The sequence below is a fragment of the Gracilinanus agilis genome, chromosome 4 (assembly GCF_016433145.1).
Source record: "Gracilinanus agilis isolate LMUSP501 chromosome 4, AgileGrace, whole genome shotgun sequence".
Taxonomy (NCBI): domain Eukaryota; kingdom Metazoa; phylum Chordata; class Mammalia; order Didelphimorphia; family Didelphidae; genus Gracilinanus; species Gracilinanus agilis.
Window position 1 is genome coordinate 237,274,095 of NC_058133.1, and position 22,138 is coordinate 237,296,232.

A 22,138-nucleotide genomic window follows, 5' to 3' on the forward strand; every position below is an offset into this window, starting at 1 on the left:
GACTGGCAAAGAAAGATGAGAAAAAGAAAAAGTCAGTGTCTAAGGGGTTATGGAGAGAAAAGCATACACTAATACAGTGGTGTTGGAGCCATGAATTGATGTAACCATTCTGGAAAGTAACTGGAATTTTGCTTAAAAAGTAGCTGGAATGTTTGTAGTTTTTGATCACACGGGGAGGCACACATTCTGGGGAGGATTAAGAGAAACAAATCAAGTATTCACCAAAAATAATTAAAGCTGTACTTCTGATTGAAGAAGAGTTTGACAAATTCTGGTATATGAATATAATGGAATAGTACTGTGCTATAAGAAACAGTGGATATGAAGAAGCATTTATATAGAGCCTACCATGTGCTGCACTATACTATAGACATTTTTCTGATTTGATACAATAATCCTGCATGGAAGGTGCCATTATAATCCCCATTATAAAGTTAAGGAAACTGAGGCATAGATTAGAGAGAATATGTCATTTTATTAATAAGCAGCATTCTTCTATCACCTTGTGGCTCTACCTAGGAACCATACTTTCCCAATTTCTCTTTATTCTAGAAAGAAGCATAAATTCTCTGTACTCTGTCCCTTCTTTTTACCCCCCTCACCCTTTTTCTGATCATCTCTCCACTGACTCTAATCTCAAAAAAAAGAAATAATGCTGCCATATCATCCTCACTCTAAAAACTTTTCTATTAAATAAGTTAAACCTAGTTATCAGTAGCAGAAAGGAAGCAGAGTCATTTAACCATGAGTCATATCTCTATGGATTGGGAGAAACTTATCTAAATCACCATCGCTAATCTTTAAGGTAGCAATTGGATGGGAAGAAAACTAAGTCTGTGCTCTAGAACTCACTAAAAAGTCCTCTTTTTCCTCAAAAATGGCCCAGGGACAAGTTTAAAACAATTCTATATTTTGTTTATAACATTTCAAATTTTTGAATGGGGAAAGACATTATTTTTTCACTTAGAATAATCTATAGGTTATCCCTTTTTAACATTCTGGATGAAAGGTCTTTCAGTTTCTATCTGAATACCTCCAGGGACTGGAAACTCACCAATACCTGAAATATTAATGAATTCCCAATCTATTTTTTGACAGCTCCAACTATTAAGAAATTTACTCTTATATCAATGTAAAATCTGTTTCTCTCCAATTTCAAACTTTTGATCCTAGCCTTCTTCTCTGGAACAAGATGGATGAATCTAATATCTCTTACAACATGATATCCTTTCAAATATTAACGATGGCTACCATTGCTTCTAAAATTCTCCTTTAGGATAAAACATCCTCAGTTTCTTCAATTAGTCATTTAAAATGTCAACCAAACAAATGACTTAATTGACAACTAACCCAACAGAAAGAACCCATGCAATAAGAAATTCTTAGAAATATTATCATAATGTGTGAGTGATATAAAAAGTTACCAAAGAAACAGAAAGTCTTAGTGGTCCTACTTCTGATCATGGATTGTCTCAACTCTCAAAAAACTCAGCTATCCAGAGTCTTTGTGTATTTATGGGTCTGGTTAGAGAAGCAAATGTTAGAAGGGTATTATTAGAATTGTCCTTTAGAGAGATGAAGAGGAACTCACTAATGCATATTTTTCTTAAATTATGTGTTGGTGTTACACAAATGGTTTCTTATCTTAGAAGCAGAGAGTATGACAAGTGGAAGGAAGGAGGGAGGATAGGAAAGAAGAAGCAGGCAAGAAGAGGAAGGGGTCCTGTAAACTGCTATAACTCTGGAACAAATATAATAGTAACTGATGCCATCTTTTACAGAGATGTTGCCATAATGAGATCCCTTTATAGAAGAGATATCCCCAAAGAAATTGAAGTCTTATCAGAAGAATAGTTAATTGAGAACAGAAATCCTAGCTTGAGGGAAAAGTCATTGGGTTACTAGGTTACTTGAGTATCAGGGTAGGGAATTTTAACTCTGGAAGGACCAGAGGGAAAAGTATACATCTTGCTTTGTGCCTTATGGATGATTAATGAAGTTGAAATGTGGACATCACATTTCACTATCCAATGAAGTATAAAGATGGAGAAGAAAGGGAAAACAATATTTTCCTGCTACTGTGTCTTTCTTGCAGGTATAGTTTTCATGATAAAGCTCCCACTTCCTTAACAAATGAAGCTCTCAATTCCTTGACAAAATCAACAAATTTCAGATATGGAAAGGTATACATTGTGTATCAACTATCAAAATGAATTCTAAGTACAAATTGCAGACTTCCAATGAAGACCCACCAACTCCTGAGATAATCCACATGGCTAGAACATAGATTCTTTATATCAATGCCTCAGAATTACTTTCTTCCTTAAAATCACAGTTTAAACATCATCTTTTTGGATGAAGCCTTCCCTGATCCCACCTAGCTGCTGGTTTCTTTCCTCAAAAACTACCTTATATTTAACTCTAATTTCTTGTTTTCTAATTTTCCATCCACCCATCCTCCCAGTTCCATCATGTTTGGGACAAAAGTAGATCAAATTGAATAGCCCTTCAAATACTTAAAAAACACTATAGTGTTCTCACTGACATATGGACATTATATGATTCTGATATAATATGGACTCAAGGTCCTTCATCATCCTGGTTTTCTTACTCTATGTGCACTCTAGTTTCTTCAAAGATTTGGTCTGACCAGATGAGCGTGCAAGTATTCTATCACTGCTTTGTTCCTGGAGAATATGCCTCTTTTGAAACTACTCTGGCTTTTTTGGCTGTCATAATCACATTGTTAATGTATTTTAAGCTTGTAGTTCACAAAAACTCAGTCCATTTTCAGACAAATTCCATTCAGACAAATGCTTCCCCTCATTCACCATGGATTTTAAAATAATTTAAAAAGCCCTTAGATATGGGACTTCACATTCATCTTTATTATATATGAGACTCAGTTTAATAATATATGCTAAGATCTTTGGGTTAGGACAGTGATGGGCAAACTTTTTAAAGAGGGGGCCAAAGGAAAGGAAATGCCCATCTGTCAGTTTCTAAGGCAACTGTTTCAAAGTTTCACTGTATTATATCCTACTCATTGTATCTGTCAGATTAGGAATAATGCCACGCCACTGGATAGAACATTTTAGGGGGCCACATCTGGCCTGCAGACCGTAGTTGCCCACCACTGGGTTAGGATATCATTTATCGGGACTCAGTTATAGCTCCCTTGGAATCTTAGTCTTTCTTTCTTCTTATCCCTGGTGGACTGGCTTCGTTGATAAGTGAGCTTTCATCTATGCCCTGCTAGAGATAATGAACTAAACATGAAGAATGACACATATAATTTTGGACACGAACGACACAGAAGTGTGTTTTGCTCAACTTTTCACATTTGTTATGTGGGTTTGGGGCGGTAGCCAAGTGCTGGGGTTGATGGAGTGTAGAACTTTAAAGAGTCCTGAAGATCTGCATTTAAATCCTTCCTCAGGTACTTATGAGGTGTGTCCCTGGGTTTAAGCGACATTTTAATCATTTGTAAAATGAGGAAAATACATAAAGGTCAAATAACATAAAATGCTTTTCAAATCTTAAAATGCTAAGCTAGTCTTCCTTTTAAAAATTGTTTTATGTGTGTGTCAAAATGGGAGAGAAAATAAATGTTTATAAAAATAAACTAAAAAAATTTTGTTGTTCAATTGTTCTTCAGTCATGTCTGACTCTTGATGACCCAATTTCTGTTTTTCTTGGCAAAGATACTTGAGTGGTTTGCCATTTCCTTCTCCGGCTTATTTTAAAGATGAGGGAACGAAGTAAAGAGGGTTAAGTGGCTTGTCCAGGGTCACACAGCTAGTAAGGGTCTGAGGCCATATTTGAAGTTGAGAAGATGATTCTTCCTAACTCCAGGCATAGCACTCTATGCACTGCATCACCTAATTGCCCCCAACTAACATATAAATATATATATATATATATATATATATATATATATATATATATATATTTTAAAGTGAGCTTTTATTGCTCTGAGCAAGGCCATACACCACTTTCTGGCCAGCTCCAAGGCATTTAGGTACTCTTCTTTTCCAAATTGTCCCATCTTCATCTAATCCTAATACCCGTCACATTTCCCCAACACTAGCTCCATTACTGTTGTTGTCCTCTCTCATTAGAGTGCAAGATGTTTGATGAGCTCACTTGTATTTGTATTGCCATTGCTTAGCAGAGTCCCTGATATAGCATTAGGTCCTTAAAAAATGCTCATTCATTCATTCAATTCTAATTCTAAAATGTCTAGCTGAAAAATCCTTGTAGAACGTTGCCCTACCCCCAGCCTTTTAATCTGTAGCAGATTTCAACATAGTACCAGGCTGCAATAAAACTTCTCCCACTGCCATCCACAGTGATCAGAGACAGCCAGGAGTCCTACAGTACTAATTTGGTAGTAATTGTTAGGAATTCCCCTTTGGTAGTAATTTCCCAAAGAGCAATGATGCTCAAACAAGAAAAGATTTGCAGAAGAATTAGCAATGGTCATGACTAACTGCAAATTACTAGCAGGTTGCCTTACTGACCAATAGGGAAAAACTTTTAGATTAGGTGAAGACAGATTTTGGAGATTTCTGCAGCTTACATTTATGCTCTGATCTAGACTGCTGTCCGTGGAAAAATGACTTAACCTCCCTTTGAGGATACAGGATGGAAACAAAGATATAGAATGGGGGTATGTTGAAAGAAAAGGAGGCTAGAGGTTTCAAGGGCTCATAAGGAGCTGGGCTTATCAACTGGTCACTTGATCCAACTCACTTTATTTCCTTTAGCCAAGAAATACAATGCTACCAATGGTCACCATATTCCCTCTTCTAGAGAAAAGTGACTAAATAAATACAGCCAGGGTATAGTATAAATGGCAACTGGATTTGAAGTTAGAGAACAGTGGTTCAAATCTCAACCTTGTTGTTACTATTCAAGTGAATTTGAACAACTTACTTTCTGGTCCTCAGTTTCTTTTTCTTTAAAATTAGGGGATTGGATTAGATAATTTTTAACTTCTTCAGTAACTATGAACATACTACAAAACCCATGACCCTCTATAATCTGGCTCAAGGAAGGATTGGGTACCACTTCACCTGGGATATTTTTCACAGAGAATAAGAACAAATTGAAGATATGAAGTCATTGATCTGGCAGTATGTCATTGGAGACCCTGCCCAGATCATTTCATCTTCTCACCCACAGTTATGACTAAAGCTCAAAAATAAAAATATTATGGAATTTTTTATTGCCACATAAAAATCTCAATGGAGGGAATGTGGTCTTGTTTCATAATAGTGATAATGAAAGGCTAGAAAGGTGGTTCTTGTTTGTCATTATTCCTTTGATCATCTGGACACAAAACTAGTTTTTGCCACATGGTGTTTACTTGTCAATCTCATGGTCCCATTCTACCAGCACAAAACTTAATGGTGATGGAAAAGGAATGATAACAGTAATCAAGACAATTTCATGGCTACAGCTCACCTTTCCAGTTACTCCCCAACTTTTGCTAGGTAAAAAGCAAGAGCGTTTTACAAAGGTTCAAGATCACACTCACTGAAACCTTTTCAGGTATAAGCCAGGAAGGCATACAGTGAATTTTATGCATAAAGTGGCTAGAAATTCTACTCTTGGGTTTGGTGGTACCCAGACTCACTATTACTTGGGCTCTAAATCCTTTGTTCTTCAGCCTTTGGTGCTTAGGTTGTTTTCAAAAGACAATTGTAGGGGGCAGCTGGGTACCTCAGTGGATTGAGAGCCAAGCCTAGAGATGGGAGGTCCTAGGCTCAAATCTGGCCTCAGATACTTCCCAGCTGTGTGACCCTGGGCAAGTCCCTTGACTCCCATTACCTACCCTTACCACTCTTCTGCCTTGGAGCCAATACACAGTATTGACTCCAAGATGGAAGGTAAGGGTTTAAAAAAACAAACAAACAAAAAAACACAAAAACACAAAAGACAATGGTACAGGGGCAATAGCTGATGGACAACCAATAATTGGACATTTAGTACATGTTGGTTTTGGGCAGTTCTCCCCTTATTTCCTTTAGTGGGCCTATTATTTTCTATCCTAGAGAGGGAAATGAATTGGTATCAAGGTCTGATGATATATAGCCCAGTATAACTTTTATCTTGTGTAAAAGAGAGAAAATGATACTTTATAGCAAAGGTAAGGCAACCAAGAGTAATGGTTGGTAAGAGAATTTCCTGGCCATGTTTCTTCTTTATTTTAGGCTACCCTTCCCACCTACTACATAAAAAAAATTGCTGAAGGTTCTTATCACTGAGGTAAGTCATCCTCAGCCTCAAATACCTCTGCTGTTTCCTCACTGATCTCAACAATTTGTTTCAGCTTGTATTTACTAGGTCCTGGGCATACATACAAAGATAAAAACCAAGTACTTGACATCAAGACATTAAAATTCTTGTTCATTGCTAAATACACACACATTACAATGTTTATTGGGGGGAAGAGAGGGTGAAACATTAACAACTGGAAGGACTTGGGTTCCAAGAGAGAGTATTTCAGCACTGAAGGCAGGACATGGGATGTCATGCACAGAGAATACCAAATAAGAAAGTTTGGTTGAAACATAGAAGACTAACGCAATGTAGAAACTGCATTGTATGAGCCCACTATCTCTGGAGATTGAGGTGTCACATAGCACAGTGTGCCCCTGAGGTTTGGGGAATAAATGTTTTTACTTGTTTTGCAATATCTTCAAAGTAAATATCCCTTTGTGAGAAAAAAAAGACCTAAAAACTTCATAAATTTGACAGCTGTGTGGAAGAGTAATTTGAAAGGGAAAATCTCAGATACAAAATACTGATTAAGAAAGTTAACTCGATAGTATAGGCAAGAGGAGATGAAACTTAAAATAAGATCTTGATTACACAGAGTAAAGAAAAGGGGATGGATTCCAGAAGATATTTTGCAGATTAAATGGATGAGACTTGGGAAAAGGCAGTGTAAAGAAGATCAGAGATTCATTCAAAGATGTATATTTTGATTCCCTCACATTGATTGTTTGAGGAAAAGGGTCATATCTCACATTTTTGTCCCTGCTATTTCCAATTCATGATACATATTCTCCTAATACTTCTCTTACCAGAACTCAAACTCTGCCCCTGGGTCCCTAGGTTTTGATATACCTATCATATTTTTCAGCTTACAAGCTTTTAATTTAGCTTGCCTGGAACCAGGGCACTTTGGAGACATGTCCAAACCACATCTCCTACCTTTTCCCTTTCTAGCTCCCATTTATGTCGTATCTAATCCTATTAGACTATAAGCACCTTGAGGGTGAACCCCGCCCCCCCAATTTCTTGTTATCTCTTGTGCTTACTTTAGTGCTGGGTACAAAATAAGCAATGCTGCATTCATTAATTCATTCTTTCTATTGTTCAGCCTAGATCTTTGCATGCATTAGGCACCTAAGAGTTGCTATTATTGATATTACAAAGAAATATATTGCATAAAGAATAAATGCTTAGTCATTTAGATATTGAAGAGTTCAATGAGAGCTGAGGTGATCTGAGAAAGCTTAATGGTAGTAAGATTTGAAGGAATAGTGGGGAAGAGTAAAACCATTTTGGGCAAAATGGGGGGGAAAGGAAATTGTAATGAATAGCCTGGCACTAAGCTACCCCAGTCTACTTTGGATGAGTCTAGAGCCATTTTTCCCTCTTATTTTATTGATGTTTTTTTCTTTTTTACTTCATCATCCTCCCCTGCCCCTACATATGTCGTCTCTCTTTCCTACCTAGTGAGCCATCTTTTGCAACAAAGATTTTAAAAGAAAGAAAAAAGTTTGGCAAAACTAACCAACACAGTAAACATATCTGACATTCATAGAGTATTACCTATTCAAAGAAGGGAAGAAGGGGCATATTCTCAACCTTTTTTAACCTAAAGACTTCTTGCCCTCTGACACTTGCACATAATGCTTCCCTGTCAGAGAGGATAGTAAAAGGAACATTCCATGGCCAGGGCATGATCACTCAGAGATAAATGCAGTAGTCAGTTGGTGGTATTCTCTAATATCCAATCATGGTAATGTCCTTTTCACTTTCTTCATTCCTTTCCCTTTTTCTGATTCCTCTTCTTTCTTTTCCCTTATTTTCACAATCCTTTTCTTTTTAATTCTTACTTTAGAGTAGGGGAAATAATGAACTTGCAACCAGTAAATCTATGTTTGAATTCTATCTCTGATAATTGCCATCTATATGTTCAGTGGTAACTGATTTAGCCTATTGCAGGTTACTTTCTCATCTGTAAATTGAGGCTAATAACTTCTGTTATTTTGTAAAGCTCTTTTATTTCTCTTTATAAACATACATTGAAAGCCTACTATGTGCCAGAAGATACTATGCTAGGAGATAGTGATTAAAGAGTGGAAAGGAGGAATACAGAAATGAAAAAGATACAAACCTTTTCCCTGTAGGAGCTTAGGCCTGGGCAGTGACTGGCTGGGTTAAGGCTCATCCTCCTGAAGACTATGATGACTGGCTGGTGGCTTACCTTAGTTCCACATTATTCTTTAAGGAAATGCACAAACTAAGCATCATTGAGCCTACTGATTTGCAATTACTTTGAAATGGTCAACAAATGCCAATGGGAAGCTTAACAACATAGAAGGAATACTCTCAGATCAAAGAAAGAAGCTCCTCAGGATTATTCAGACAAAGCTCAGTTTTAATAAGTTCTAAGAGTTTTCTATTTAAGCCCTAGGATCTCATTTCAGAACACTACACATATTTCTAATCACCAAACTCACAGTGTTTGAATTCACAGTGGCAGAATTCTTTTGCGCCCCCCTTTAAAGTTCATTCTCATTTGTGATAATGAGATTAAATCTTCCCTGCCCATCTTTAGATTTAATCACCAAATGTGAAAATATCACCACTTAATTCACAAGTTAGGAAGTCTGTGACCCACATGTGCAAGAATGGGTGACAAATCAGAATTGACTGACTACTCCCCGGGCAGTCCTAAGCAAAACGTCTGTTGTGATTGAACATGTAAACTAGAAGGAAGGCACAGGAAATGATGAAAAATAAGTGCCTTTAAAAGGGAGTGACAACTTCCTATAGTGCTTATCTTCTTGTTCATGGCTTGGACATGAAGGAGCACTGTCTGGGACTCTGAGACCTTGGTGAGACTGTTCTTAAATCTCTCCCTTAGGATTACATGTGGTGAGTGAAAAAGGCTGACTCCTTTAACCTCCCTGGAGGTACTAGCAGCCAGAGGGGCCCTTGATTAGGAGGAGCCCCCATGGCTAAAACCCTTATTAATTGACTTTTAGGCTCTCTGGCTGGGACTTCTGGAGCCATGCTGGAGTAAAGCCAGGGATTGAATACATAGTCTAGTTCATTAAGCTAGATCTCTTACTCTATCCTCTTCTCATCTCTCTACTTCTACTCTCTCCTATATTTTGTGAATAAATTAGTAAAAATCATTTTAGAATTGATAATTATTCAATTCTTGGTGACCACTCCTTTAAATATTATATCCAACTAAAAACCTCCTTTTTCCTTTTACACATCCTAACTCCACACTACAGATAGATATTAGGATCTTCCATAAAGAGGAATCCAAGTTAAAAAACATATTTTCTGACTGTTTCAGACAGTCTTTAGGAGATAAATTCCTTCTTACTTGTTGTATGTCATTGAAGAATATGTCCATAAAGACAGTGTCAGCTCTGTTGGATAGAAGTTACATGACCCTCCCAGGAATTCTATTCTTATGAGGAATTTTCTTGTTTTCACTGGAGTTATCCTGCACAAAAGCAACTATGCTGCTCCTGTAATTTAAATGTCATTTCAATTAGGCACATGGCACATTCCACCCCTTCCCTTTAATCTTTTCAAACCTTTTGAACAAGTCTTTTCCTGGTGCCTACCTTTTAAAATGGCTTCTTTTAAATTGCAATCAAGGTTCAGTTATGACAGAAACAAAAATGAAATGCTGAAAGGAAAAGAGAAAGGGAAAAAAAAACCACCTTTGGCTAAATCTGTGTCTTGGAACTTCCCTTTTCTCTAGCTGAGTTTTACCTTCAGTATAACTGCCTGCATTACCATAGAGACCACTCTGCTCACACCATCAATGCTGACCAAGACAATTGATACTTACTGTGATGGTGCTTTCCTTGCTCTGTTTCTTGCCTGGCGATGGAGACCCTGGGTTCTGGCAAGAAAGGAAAGAACCATCATCAAAGCTGCTCTCCTTATTTGGCATTTTTTGCATCCTGCTTTTCTGAAGAGGACTGAATGCCTTAAGCCTGGTATGAAGAAAGTCCAATATATTCAGCTTAACTCCTAAGTCACCATGTCCAAGACAATGGAAGATAGTAACCATGCAGATCTTAGCTCACTGAAGTGGCATTATTAAGGCAATTCACTCAAAGTAGGTCCCTACCTCCTCTTACAATCAGATTGTGATTTGGGGAGTTAACTCCTCAGCTACCTTCAACTATTCTGTTATTGCCTGTGCCGAATGATACCATTAGCATTCACTGAGGATGAAAGCATTAAAAAAGCTTTGAAGACACTACTCCTTTGCACTGAAGATTTAGTAATTTTTTTTTATTCTGACTTATCCAGGTTTGATGACCTGGAAAAATACAATAAGCAATATTATTCAGAACTCTGATTTCTTTCCTGTCTCTCTCCAAATTCAAGTGAACCACAAGTGATTTTCAGTTTAGTGTTTTTCAATTTTCATTCAGTCTGTTACTTTTTTCTTATTTTCTTTCTTTTCTCAACCAGAAGCCATAGTCCCAGTCACTCTAAGTCTACACATTTCCTAGGATGTTTCTGTGATCCTTGAATTTAAAACTTGGATAAGAAAGAAAGATCAGACTAAAGGAAAATTCCTGGTAGCACAGGTCATAATGTTGGGCAATCAGAAACTCAGCCCTGAGACCCTTTTATCCAATTATTGTTCCCAGAGCTGAACTTTTAACAACCATTTCCTGCTTTCAACATTTGAATAGTAAGAATGAGATAAAACACTGGACAACATTATATATTTATCTAATGACCAACATTTTCATGTCCACCCCCACACCCCCATTACAGACACATTTATTAGGGGATATTGGGACAGAAGTGGAAAGGAGAGATAGCAAATATTTTTCAAATAAACTAGAGTTAACACATTTTTTATAAGTTTGTATTATATAAAGTTATGATGTACAAAGTGCAATGAGAATAAACAAATAAATAAATAACAACTAACAAATATATAGTACTTTAAGATTTGCAAAGCTCTTTCCATATACTATGGACCTTACAAAAATTTTGGGAGATAGTGGCTGTTATTATCCCTATTTCACAAATGTGGAAACTGAGGCTGACAGAGGGTAAAGGACTTAGTCAGGGTCATACTACTAGCAAGATTAGACCTTAGATCTTCTTTTCAATTAAATTCTATATCTACTATGACATGACTCCCCAATAAAACTATCCCTTCTCTCAAGGAGTTTACATTCAACTTGTGGGGTACTTGTACATAAATAATTAAATTTAAGGTAATTTGACAATTACTAACAACTAATTGAATCAGGAAAGTCTGCCAATAGGAGTTGGAACCTGAATTGAGCCTTGAAGGAAGCATATTTCAGACATGGGAGACACAGACTATGAAATAGAACAGAGCAAGGAGATTGAATCTTGATTTTGGGGAGCAGTTAGTAGGTAAATCTGAATGTAATTTGAATTAATTCTGGAAAGGTATGTGCTAGCTGGACTATGTAGGATTTCAAATGCCAAAGAGGGGATTTACATATTCTTTCTCTCTCTCCTCTTTTTGGCATTCTCTTTTAGAGGCAAGGGAACCAAATTAAGATTTCAGAGCAGGGCAATTACCTGACAAGTTTTGTCTTAAAAAAGAATTAATTTGATCACAATGGAAAATTGGTGAGGAGAGAGAACAATTATAGGAGACATGATAAAGGTCTAGACTAGGAGAGTAGGCTTATAAAATGGAAAAAAGGAGTCACATTCAAAAGATGTTACAGAAGTAAAATGAATTAGACTTGGCAACTGATTGGATATGGATGTTAAAGGTGAGAGAGGGGAAGGAGCCTAGGTTGAGTCAAGACACTGAGGTTATGAATCTGGGAGATTAGAGATAGTATCTTCATCAAAAATAGCAAAGTTTGAAAGTCTCGGGGTGGGGGTGAGGGGCAGCTAGGTGGCTCAGTGGATTGAGAGCCAGGCCCAGACATGGGAGATTCTGGATTTAATTCTGACCTCTGACACTTCCTAGTTGTGTGACTCTGGGCAAGTCATTTAACTCCCATTGCCTAGTCCTTACCACCCTTCTGCCTTGGAACCAATACACAGTATGATTCCAAGATGGAAGGTAAGGGTTTAAAAAAGTAATAAAATAATAAAAAAAAAAGTCTTAGGAACATTAATGCTTAGAATGAACTGAAATTAGTAAAGAAAATCGACAAATACAAAAAAATAGCAAAGTTTGAAAGAGGTATATGTGTGTGTGTGGTTCCATTTTAAGCATGAGATAGTGATATTTGAGATAGCTATTTGATATAGTAGTGACTAAGATTGTAGAGATTTCTAACATGCATTCAGGAGAGAAATTAAAGCTAGATAAACTATTAGATAGAAAAATCTTTTCTTTAGAGATAATAACTGAATCAATTGAAGCTGATTAGACCATCTAGAAAAAGAGTACACAAGGGAAAGAGAAGTTGATCTTGAGGAATATTCATGCTTATGGGGTAGGAGATGGATTATGATTCAGCAAAGGAGACTGACAAAGAACATCCAAATAGGTAAGATGAAACTTATACGAGATAAATGTCATGGAAGCCAAACCAGGAAAGAGTACCCAAAATATTGGAGCTTTTACTCATTTCTCTAAATAATTATACATATGCATATCTGATGTAGTACTTTACATTTTGGAGAACATTTTGCATAAATTATCTCATTTAAGCAAGAATGTGATAATAAGGGTAATGTCCAATAGTGGGCCAACTAAATCTTAAAGATGGCTTCACAAAATTTAGCAGTCCACAAATTATTGTTTTTTGCTTATAACTCTAACCTGCCCTCTCTCCATCAGACTCCTCCATTATCACATGTATCTCCTAATCCATTCAAATTCACCTAAAATGTCCATGGAAAAATTTGCTTTCCATTTGCCTTCCATGCTGCAAACTCAATACTGCCTTGTACCATTCTCTTTTTACCTTTCATCCCTTAGACTGCATTTCCTAATTTCAGTTTAATGTTTAGGCAGTTCCACTGAGATCATACCCCATTTGTTTCTACAATATTCAGCCTTCTCCCCCTCAATTTATTATGGTCCTAGCCTTTCATCTTCTTCTATTTGATATCTTCTAAACCATAAACTATGGACATTTTATTATATTTTATATGTAAGCTAGCACTCTTTCCTTATCCATCTTTTTTCTTAGGGGGGGAGGCAGGATTAGCCCTGGAAATAATGAATTGAGAGTCAAAAAGTTTGTTTTTGAATTTGATCCCTGCTACTTACTACCTAAGGGCAGTTAGGTGGCACAATAGATAGCGTTCCAGGCCTAGAATTAAGAAGAATCATCTTTGTGAGTTCATATCTGGCTTCAGACACTTACTAGTTGTGTGACTCTGGGAAAGTCACACTTTCAAACTTAACCTTGTTTTTCTCAGATCCTCATCTGTAAAAATAAACTGGAGAAGGAAACAGCAAACCACTCCAATACCTTTGCCAAGAAAAAAACCTTATTTGGCAGTTGGTAAGCCACTTAATTACTCTCTCTGAGCCTTCTTTTCTTCATCTACAAAATGAAAGGGTTTGACTAGTGATCCTTCCAGGTCTAAAACCAATTATCCCTTTCATTTTTCTCGCCACCATTTTGTCCTGCATTAGGATGGTTCTTCTCTCAGCTATAGTCTTTCTGGTAATGTTCATGTCATAGAAGAAAAATGGAAAAACACCAGGCAATTATGAAACTATAGTCACAGGAGGGGCTTCTATCTGTGGAGAACTAGTCAGCTTTCTGCATAGGCAGCATCAATCTCCTATTACTTTCTCCTGCTGTGGAGTACCTATTGAAGTGTGTATATAGAGGTGGAGAGGGGAATTAGGATCTCCAAGGGCTAAGACTGATATTCATAACTGAAGAGAAAGGGATTTTTCCCCCTAAGTTCTTGGAAGAAGGTATATTGTAGTGGGGATTTTTAGGTATAGGTTGGGACTAGATAGCCTTTGAGCCATTTTCCAGCTTTGGTTTTCTGTGATCTTATGGTAGCTCAAGATCTATTACCCTACAAATATTGCTGAAGCTGCTCATTCAGGTTACTGATAGAGTCTTAAAAGTTGTCAACCTTGTCAACTTGGCATCTGAGTATAAGGGAAGGCTTGATGTCATCTGGGGAATTGCAGATTTTAGAACAAACCCCATTTTCCTGGTCATTGATAAAACCATGCTAAATAAGATTAATCCTAGCACAAATCCCTTATTTTTTATCTAGAAGTGCCCATTTCACTCTACCAATTTTTTACTTTTTTTTTTTTTTAACCCTTACCTTCCATCTTGGAATCAATACTGTGTATTGGTTCCAAGGCAGAAGAGTGGTAAGGGTAGGCAACGGGGGTCAAGTGATTTGCCCAGGGCCACACAGCTGGGAAGTGTCTGAGGTCAGATTTGAACCTAGGACCTCCTGTCTCTAGACCTGGCTCTCAATCCACTGAGCTACCCAGCTACCCCCTCTTTACTATTTTTTGATAAAACTTTTCCCCCCAATTCCCAGCTTTCTTAGGGAGTCATATTTTCAGCTCCTATTTCTGCACACAGATTGAGGAAACCAGGAACATATGTAAGTACTATTTCTTTCTTTCCTTTTTTTTTTTAAGTACTATTTCTTGATTTGTTAATCTCATCTTCCCTAGAATACATCTCACTCAGATAGGAAACTCACCTTGCTCATAACTCAAAAATCAAGCCCCACAGATACTGCAGTATTCTCAATAGCAACATCATATTCCATCATTACCTTTCTAGTCAGTACAATAAACACAATTAGTAATTGATTTTAGAGTCAGTGAGTAGATTAAAATCTCTATTCTGCTATATGATCAGATATAACAACATTTGTACTACCCATCTCCATGTTGTTGAGAAAAACAACTGATAATATATGTAAAGTGCTTTGTAAATCTTAAAAAAAAACAACAAAAATTTAAACTAGCATGCTTATACTTATTTTAACAGCTCCAGAACTAAAATATATAACCACAGGATAGCTTCTCTACAGTTACAATAATTCAAGACACACTGACAGTTTGATCACAATGGCAGAGTGATGCTAATCTAATTAGATTTTACTGTATTACCAAGAGGCCAAGCCTTGGAAAAATATATAGTTTCCTTGTTATTTGCATTTTCTCCAGCCACTTGTACTTGGGTAAATTACTATGAAACACAGCACTTTTTATATTAATGTATAATGTACATTATAGTTTCTTGTATGAGTTAAAATAATATAGTCAATGAGGTCCCTTCTTTTAACTGAGGACCCTTCCTTTTACTTCTGACTTCCCTGGCTTTCTTCGAGTTCCAGATAAAATTCTGCCTTCTAGAGGAAGTCTTTCCTGATTCCCATAATTCTAGGGACTTCTCTGTATTGGTTATCTCAATTTTATTCTGTATGTGGATCATTAGATATAAATGTTTACATGTTGTTTACCCATTAGATTGTGAGTTCCTTTTCCTCCTCAATCCTTACCTTTCTCATCTTAGAATTGATACTAAGAATCAGTTCCAAGGTACAAGATTGTTAAGGACTAGGTAACTGGGGTTAAGTGACTGAGGCAAGATTTGAACCCAGGACCCCATAGCTCCATTCCTGGCTCTGTATCTACTAAGCAACCTAGCTGTCCCTTGAGACTATGTTTTGTCTTTTTAAAAAAACATCCTCAGTATGGTGCTTGGCACATAGCAAGTACTTACAAAATATTTATTGATTGATAGATTGTGTAGTAAATGTTTATTGACTGAAAGACAAGTATCAAATTCTATGTTTCTGAAAAATCCATGGAGTCAAGTCAAATCACACTATCCATAATTTTCTAAAACATTTCTATAAGGAATCAGTACCAAAAATAATTTTTAAGACCTCTTCCAATTTTTAATTTTTAATCCTAAATGAAACTGATCAAGATGGGGCAACATGGAACAGTAGGAACAATGATAGATTTGGAGTCAGAAAATATGGCAAAGTCAAATTCTGCTATTTATTATTTATAAAACCTTTGGTAAGTCACTTAAGTGACTTAAGAGGCTAGATTAGATGATCTCTAAGTTATCCTATGGCTATACATTTAGGAACCTGTAAGAAGAGTTTAGAAGGGTAAAAAAAAAAATCACAAAAGACTAGCCTAAGAGGCATATGATAGATTACTGTTTTTCCTGATGATGATGGTAGGAATTTATGGGTTGATCTGTAGGTTCTAAGTATTTTTTTCTTTTTAAACCACTGGAAGACAGAATAACTTTACTAAAAACTACCCTGCCTAGTCACTTGGGACAACTGTCTGAATGCACCAGACTCTGCCTATATCATTCAAAGCTCCTACCACCCAAATCCCAGACTTGAAACCCATATCCCTTACCTGGAAATCACCAGTAGGTTTTCGGAGACTCATGTGGACAGGCTCTGACTGATGCACTGGGGTCCCTGATGAATGGTAGCCGTTCACTGTGAGGGACAGAGACATTAGTCTCTAATTGCACAGTATACAAAAGGGTATATCCTCCCCATATCCCAATCCCTGGAGGAAAGTGTCAGGATGTTTAGGAAATAAGTGGCTAGAACCATTGCTTAGGACTTCCACAGTGCTAAACTCCACCTTCAATAGAAGAGAAAATAGATTTTGTAAGCAGTTGCCTGCCTCCATCTCATACCATTCCAACCATTATTTCATCCTTTCTCCTACTAGAATTCATTCTCCTCTCATAAGCCTACATTAGTAAATGGATAATATGCTCACAATTATCAAAACTGTAATTACAAACTTTAACTAGTTCATTATTCATTACTATAACTATTGTTAATCGAACACAGACATGAAAGATTAAAAAGAAGAAAAGGAACTCAGCAACCTAAAACCCTGACTATTTACCAAAAACATCACCTCTGGCATTACAAGTATTAGAGGCACTGCCTGCCCAGAGAGTTAACTTTAACAGCTGTGGTATCCTGACTATGCAAAGGTAGCATAATCATTTGTCTCCTAAATAGAGACTTGTATGAATGGCACAATGAGGGTTCAACAGTCTCTTTTTCTTAATCAATTAAAATGGCCTACCCATGCAGAGGTGAGCTGTGGAGCTTAAGATTCATAACTTAACTAATAATAACAATTCTACCTAAGGTATTAACCTAAAAACATCTAAGTTATAATTTTTGGTTGGGGTGACCTCAAAGTATAAAGCAACCTCTGAATGACATAACCTAGATCAACCAATCCAAGTGCAACAAAGCCAGTAATTGACCCAAATCTTGATCAATGGAACAAGTTACCCCAGGGATAACAGTACAATCCTATTTAAGAGACCATATTGACAATTAGGGTTTATGATCTCGACGTTGGATCAGGACACCCAAATGGTACAACTGCTATTAAGGGTTTGTTCGTTCAACGATTAAAGTCCTATGTGATCCAAGTTTAGACCGGAGAAATCCAGGTTGGTTTCTATCTATATATTTATTTCTCCCAGTAGGAAAGGACAAGAGAAATAAGGCCAACATTGCCAATGTGCCTTAAAACTAATTCATGAAATAAATCTTAATTAATTAATGCAATGGATTATTTACTCTAGAAAATTAAGTGGCAGAGCAGGTAACTGCATAAAACTTAAGCCCTTATAACCAGAGGTTCAAACCCTCTCCTTAATACATGTTTATAATTAACCTATTAATTTATATTATTCCAATTCTACTAGCTTTTTTTTTTTAACACTAATTGAATGAAAAGTACTAGGCTACATACAACTTCAAAAAGGCCCAAACATCATTGGACAATATGGTATCCTCCAATCATTTGCAGATGAAGTAAAACTATTTACAAAAGAATCACTATGCCCTCTCACATCAATCTCAATATTCATTATTGTACCAATTTTAGCTCTTACCCTAGCCATAACCATTTGAACCTCACTACCCATATCCCATACCCTAATTGACCTCAACCTTGAACTTTTATTTATTTTAGCCCTATCTGGACTGTCTGCTTACTCAATTTAATGATCAGGATGAGCATCAAATTCCAAATATACCTAATTGGAGTCCCATAAGTGGTTGCCCAAACAATTTCATACGAAGTAACACTAACTATTATTTTACTTTCTATCATACTTATTAATGATTCTTTTACCCTAAAAAACCTAACAATTACCCAAGAAAAAATATGATTAATTACCTCAACATGACCTTTAGCCATCATATGATCTATTCCCACATTAGCCAAAACAAATCAAGCCCCATTTGATCTTTCTAGATTCATCTATCAACTATAACCTTCCTTACCTTAATACAACAACCTTTAAAATTAAAACAATACTCCTAACAGTAGCTTTCTTATGAATCGGAGCATCATATCCACGATTCTGATATGATCAACTAATATACTTATTAAGAAAAAACTTCCTACCTGCACTATCAAGCATTCCTCCACAAATATAAGAAATATATCTAACAAAAAACATCTTGATAGGATAAATTATAGTTTAAATACTCTTATTTCTAGAAAAATAGGAATTGAACCTACATCTAAGAACTCAAAATTCTCTGTGTTTCCTTTATACCACATTCAAGGTCAGCTAAATAAGCTATCGGGCCCATATCCTGAAAATGTTGGTTTACATCTTTCCCATACTAATGTCTCCATATGTACTAATAATTATCTCACTTAGTTTACTCATAGGCATATCAATCATACTGATTGGTAACCACTGCCTAACCACCTGAATAGGCCTAGAAATTAACACAATAGCCATCGTTTCAATAATAACTTACGTATACCACACGTAATATAGAATTATATATAATTATATATAATCGAATACTTCATAACTCAAGTCACAGCAACTATAATTATCATATTTTTATTATCTATAATGCATCTATAACCAACCAATGAATCCTATCCCAAATCTCTAATCTATGAGCATCACTCCTAATAGCATTAGCCCTAGCCATAAAACTAGGATTTGTTCCCTTCCACTTTTGAGTCCCAGAAGTTACCCAAGATATCTCATTTTTATCAGGCATGATACTAATCATTTGAAAAAAAATTGCCCCAATTTATATTCTGTATCAAATTTTACCATCTCTAAACATACCAGTACTTACAACCCCAAGTATCCTATCAACCATTCTAGGTAGATGAGGAGGTCTTAACCAACCCATTTAGGAAATATCCTAGCCTATTCATCAATTTCCCACATAGGATGAATAGCCATCATTATTAAAATTTATCCTGCACTCACCCTATTAAATTAGTAATTTACTTCACTGCCATACTTATTATATTTTTAACACTCAACCATTCATCTACAATCAAAGTTAATTCCCTAGCAAACATATGAAATAAATCTGCCCCATAGCAATTATTATACTATTAACCCTAGGACTACCAGTATTAACTGTTTTCATACCAAAATGATTAATTCTACAAGAACTTATTGCCTATAATAATACCTTCACAGCAACTATCCTAGCCCTATCTGCCCTATTAAATCTATTTTTCTATATTCAAATTATTTACTCATCAACCCTAACTATATTTCCCTAAATCAATAATTCAAAATTACACTGAATTCTCTTTCCATTAAAAACAACAATACCTAATCCCAACTAGAGATGCCCGAGTCATTTACTAGTTTCCAGTTTAAGCTAAGGGAGGAAAAACAGTAGGTACTTGCTGAGGAGAGAATATAGAGGACTTTGGATACTTGCTCAATGACAATCAAGAGCAACACTTCCTCAATGTCTACTGAATGGTTCTGGTAGGATCAAGGATTATCCACTACCCCTCCCCCAACTTTTTCACTCTGTAGGAACAGCTATGCCTCCATTGCCTGAGCTTGCTAGGAGGTCTGCTCTAAAGTCTTAGGCTATTCCTGAACCTGTTTTTTTTAAATCTTTTTTTTTTTAACATTTATTATTATTCGTTTTTAACATGGTTACATGATTCATGCTCCTACTTTCCCTTTCACCCCCCACTATCCCCCCACCCATGGCCGACGCACATTTCCACTGGTTGTAACATGTGTCATTGATCAAGTCAAGACCTATTTCCAAATTGTTGTTAGTTGCATTGGTGTGGTAGTTTCAAGTCTACATTCCCCAATCATGTCCACCTCAACCTGAACCTGTTTTTATTTATTTATTTATTTATTTATTTTGTGTCAGGTTGCTCAACTTTATTTTTTCAATCCATGCTATCCAGTTATTAACCTAAAGGGAATCTCCTAAAATTTCACCAGAAATTAGTAATTGTTAGATATGTATGGAATATCCCTTATTTTGCATATCCTATGATAGCAGTAAAATTATCAGTAGAGTGTTTTTAATAAATATTTAAATTGAATTGAGTTATTTTCCATAGCTTCATTTTATTTTTATTTCATATATATGTTTTCCAATTATATATAATAAATTTCCACACAAGTTTTCCTAAGTTATGTGATCAAATTTATCTCCCTCCTCTCTTCCCTCACCTCTCCTGGTGCTGGCAGGTGATTTGATCCATGTGTTATGTATTATACATGTATTATTATGCAAAACATATTTCAATAGTGTTCATTTTTGTAAGTGAATAACCTTACAAAGTCAAAACCCACATATAAACCCAAATAAACAATTGAAAAATCAGATGCTTTGATCTGCATCTGACTCCAGCAGTTCTTTCTCTGGAGGTGAGTAGTATTCTTTATCTTATGTCACTTAGAATTGTCCTGGATCATTGTATTGCTGATAATAGCTAAGTCTATCACAGTTGATCATTCCACACTATTGCTGTTACTGTGTATAATGTTTTCCAGGTTCTTCTTATTTCACTCTGCATCAGTTCATGTAAGTCTTTACAGCTTTTTCTAAAATCATCCTGTTCATCATTCCTTATAGCATAATAGTATTCCGTCACGATCATATACCACAATTCGTTCATTCATGCCTCAATTGATAGACAACCCTTAAATTTCTAATTCTTTGCCACCACAAAAAGAGCAGTTATAAATATTTTTGTACAAACAGGTCCTTTCCTGTTTTCTTATCTTATCTCTTTGGGATACAATTAGTAGTGGTATTACTGGATCAAAAGGTATACATTTTTTGTAGCCCTCTGGGTATAATTCGAAACTGATTTCCAAAATGGATGGATCAGTTCAGGACTCCACCAGCAAAGCATAAGATTCCCTATTTTTTTTTAACATTTATTAATAATAATTTTTAACATGGTTACATGATTCATGCTCCTACTTTCCCCTTCACCCCCCGCACTCCCCCCACCCATGGCCGACACACATTTCTACTGGTTTTGTCATGTGTCCTTGATCAAGACCTATTTCCAAATTGTTGGTGGTTGCATTGGTGTGGTAATTTCGAGTCCACATCCCCAATCATGTCCACCCCGACCCATACGTTCAAGCATTTGCTTTTCTTATATGTTTCCTCTCCTGCAGTCCTTCCTCTGAATGTGGGTAGCATCTTTACCATAAATCCCTCAGAGCTGTCCTGGGTCATTGCATTGTTGCTGGTACAGAAGCCCATTACATTCTCTTTTACCACAGTATATCAGTCTCTGTGTACAATGTTCTTCTGGCTCTGCTCCTTTCGCTCTGCATCAGTTCCCGGAGGTCTCTCCAGTTCGCCTGGAACTTCTCCAGTTTGTTATTCCTTTTACTACAATAGTATTCCATCACCCGCATATACCACAGTTTGTTCAGCCATTCCCCAATTGAAGGACATACCCTCCTTTTCCAGTTTGTTGCCACCACAAAAAGCACAGCTATAAATATTTTCATACAAGTCTGTTTATCTATGATCTCTTTGGGGTACAAACCCAGCAATGGTATGGCTGGATCAAAGGGCAGGCATTCTTTTATAGCCCTTT

General features: G+C 36.4%; 1 protein-coding gene across 1 annotated transcript in view; it reads right to left on the bottom strand.

The window, feature by feature from the left end:
• Positions 1-22,138, bottom strand: part of GAS7 (growth arrest specific 7) — a 306,684-nt gene that overhangs the window by 37,941 nt on the left and 246,605 nt on the right. The window contains exons 4-5 of the mRNA XM_044676359.1: positions 16,634-16,719; positions 10,121-10,174 (exon numbers count right to left, since the gene is read on the bottom strand). Coding sequence (XP_044532294.1) covers positions 10,121-10,174; positions 16,634-16,719 — 140 coding nt within the window. The remainder of the gene's footprint in view (positions 1-10,120; positions 10,175-16,633; positions 16,720-22,138) is intronic.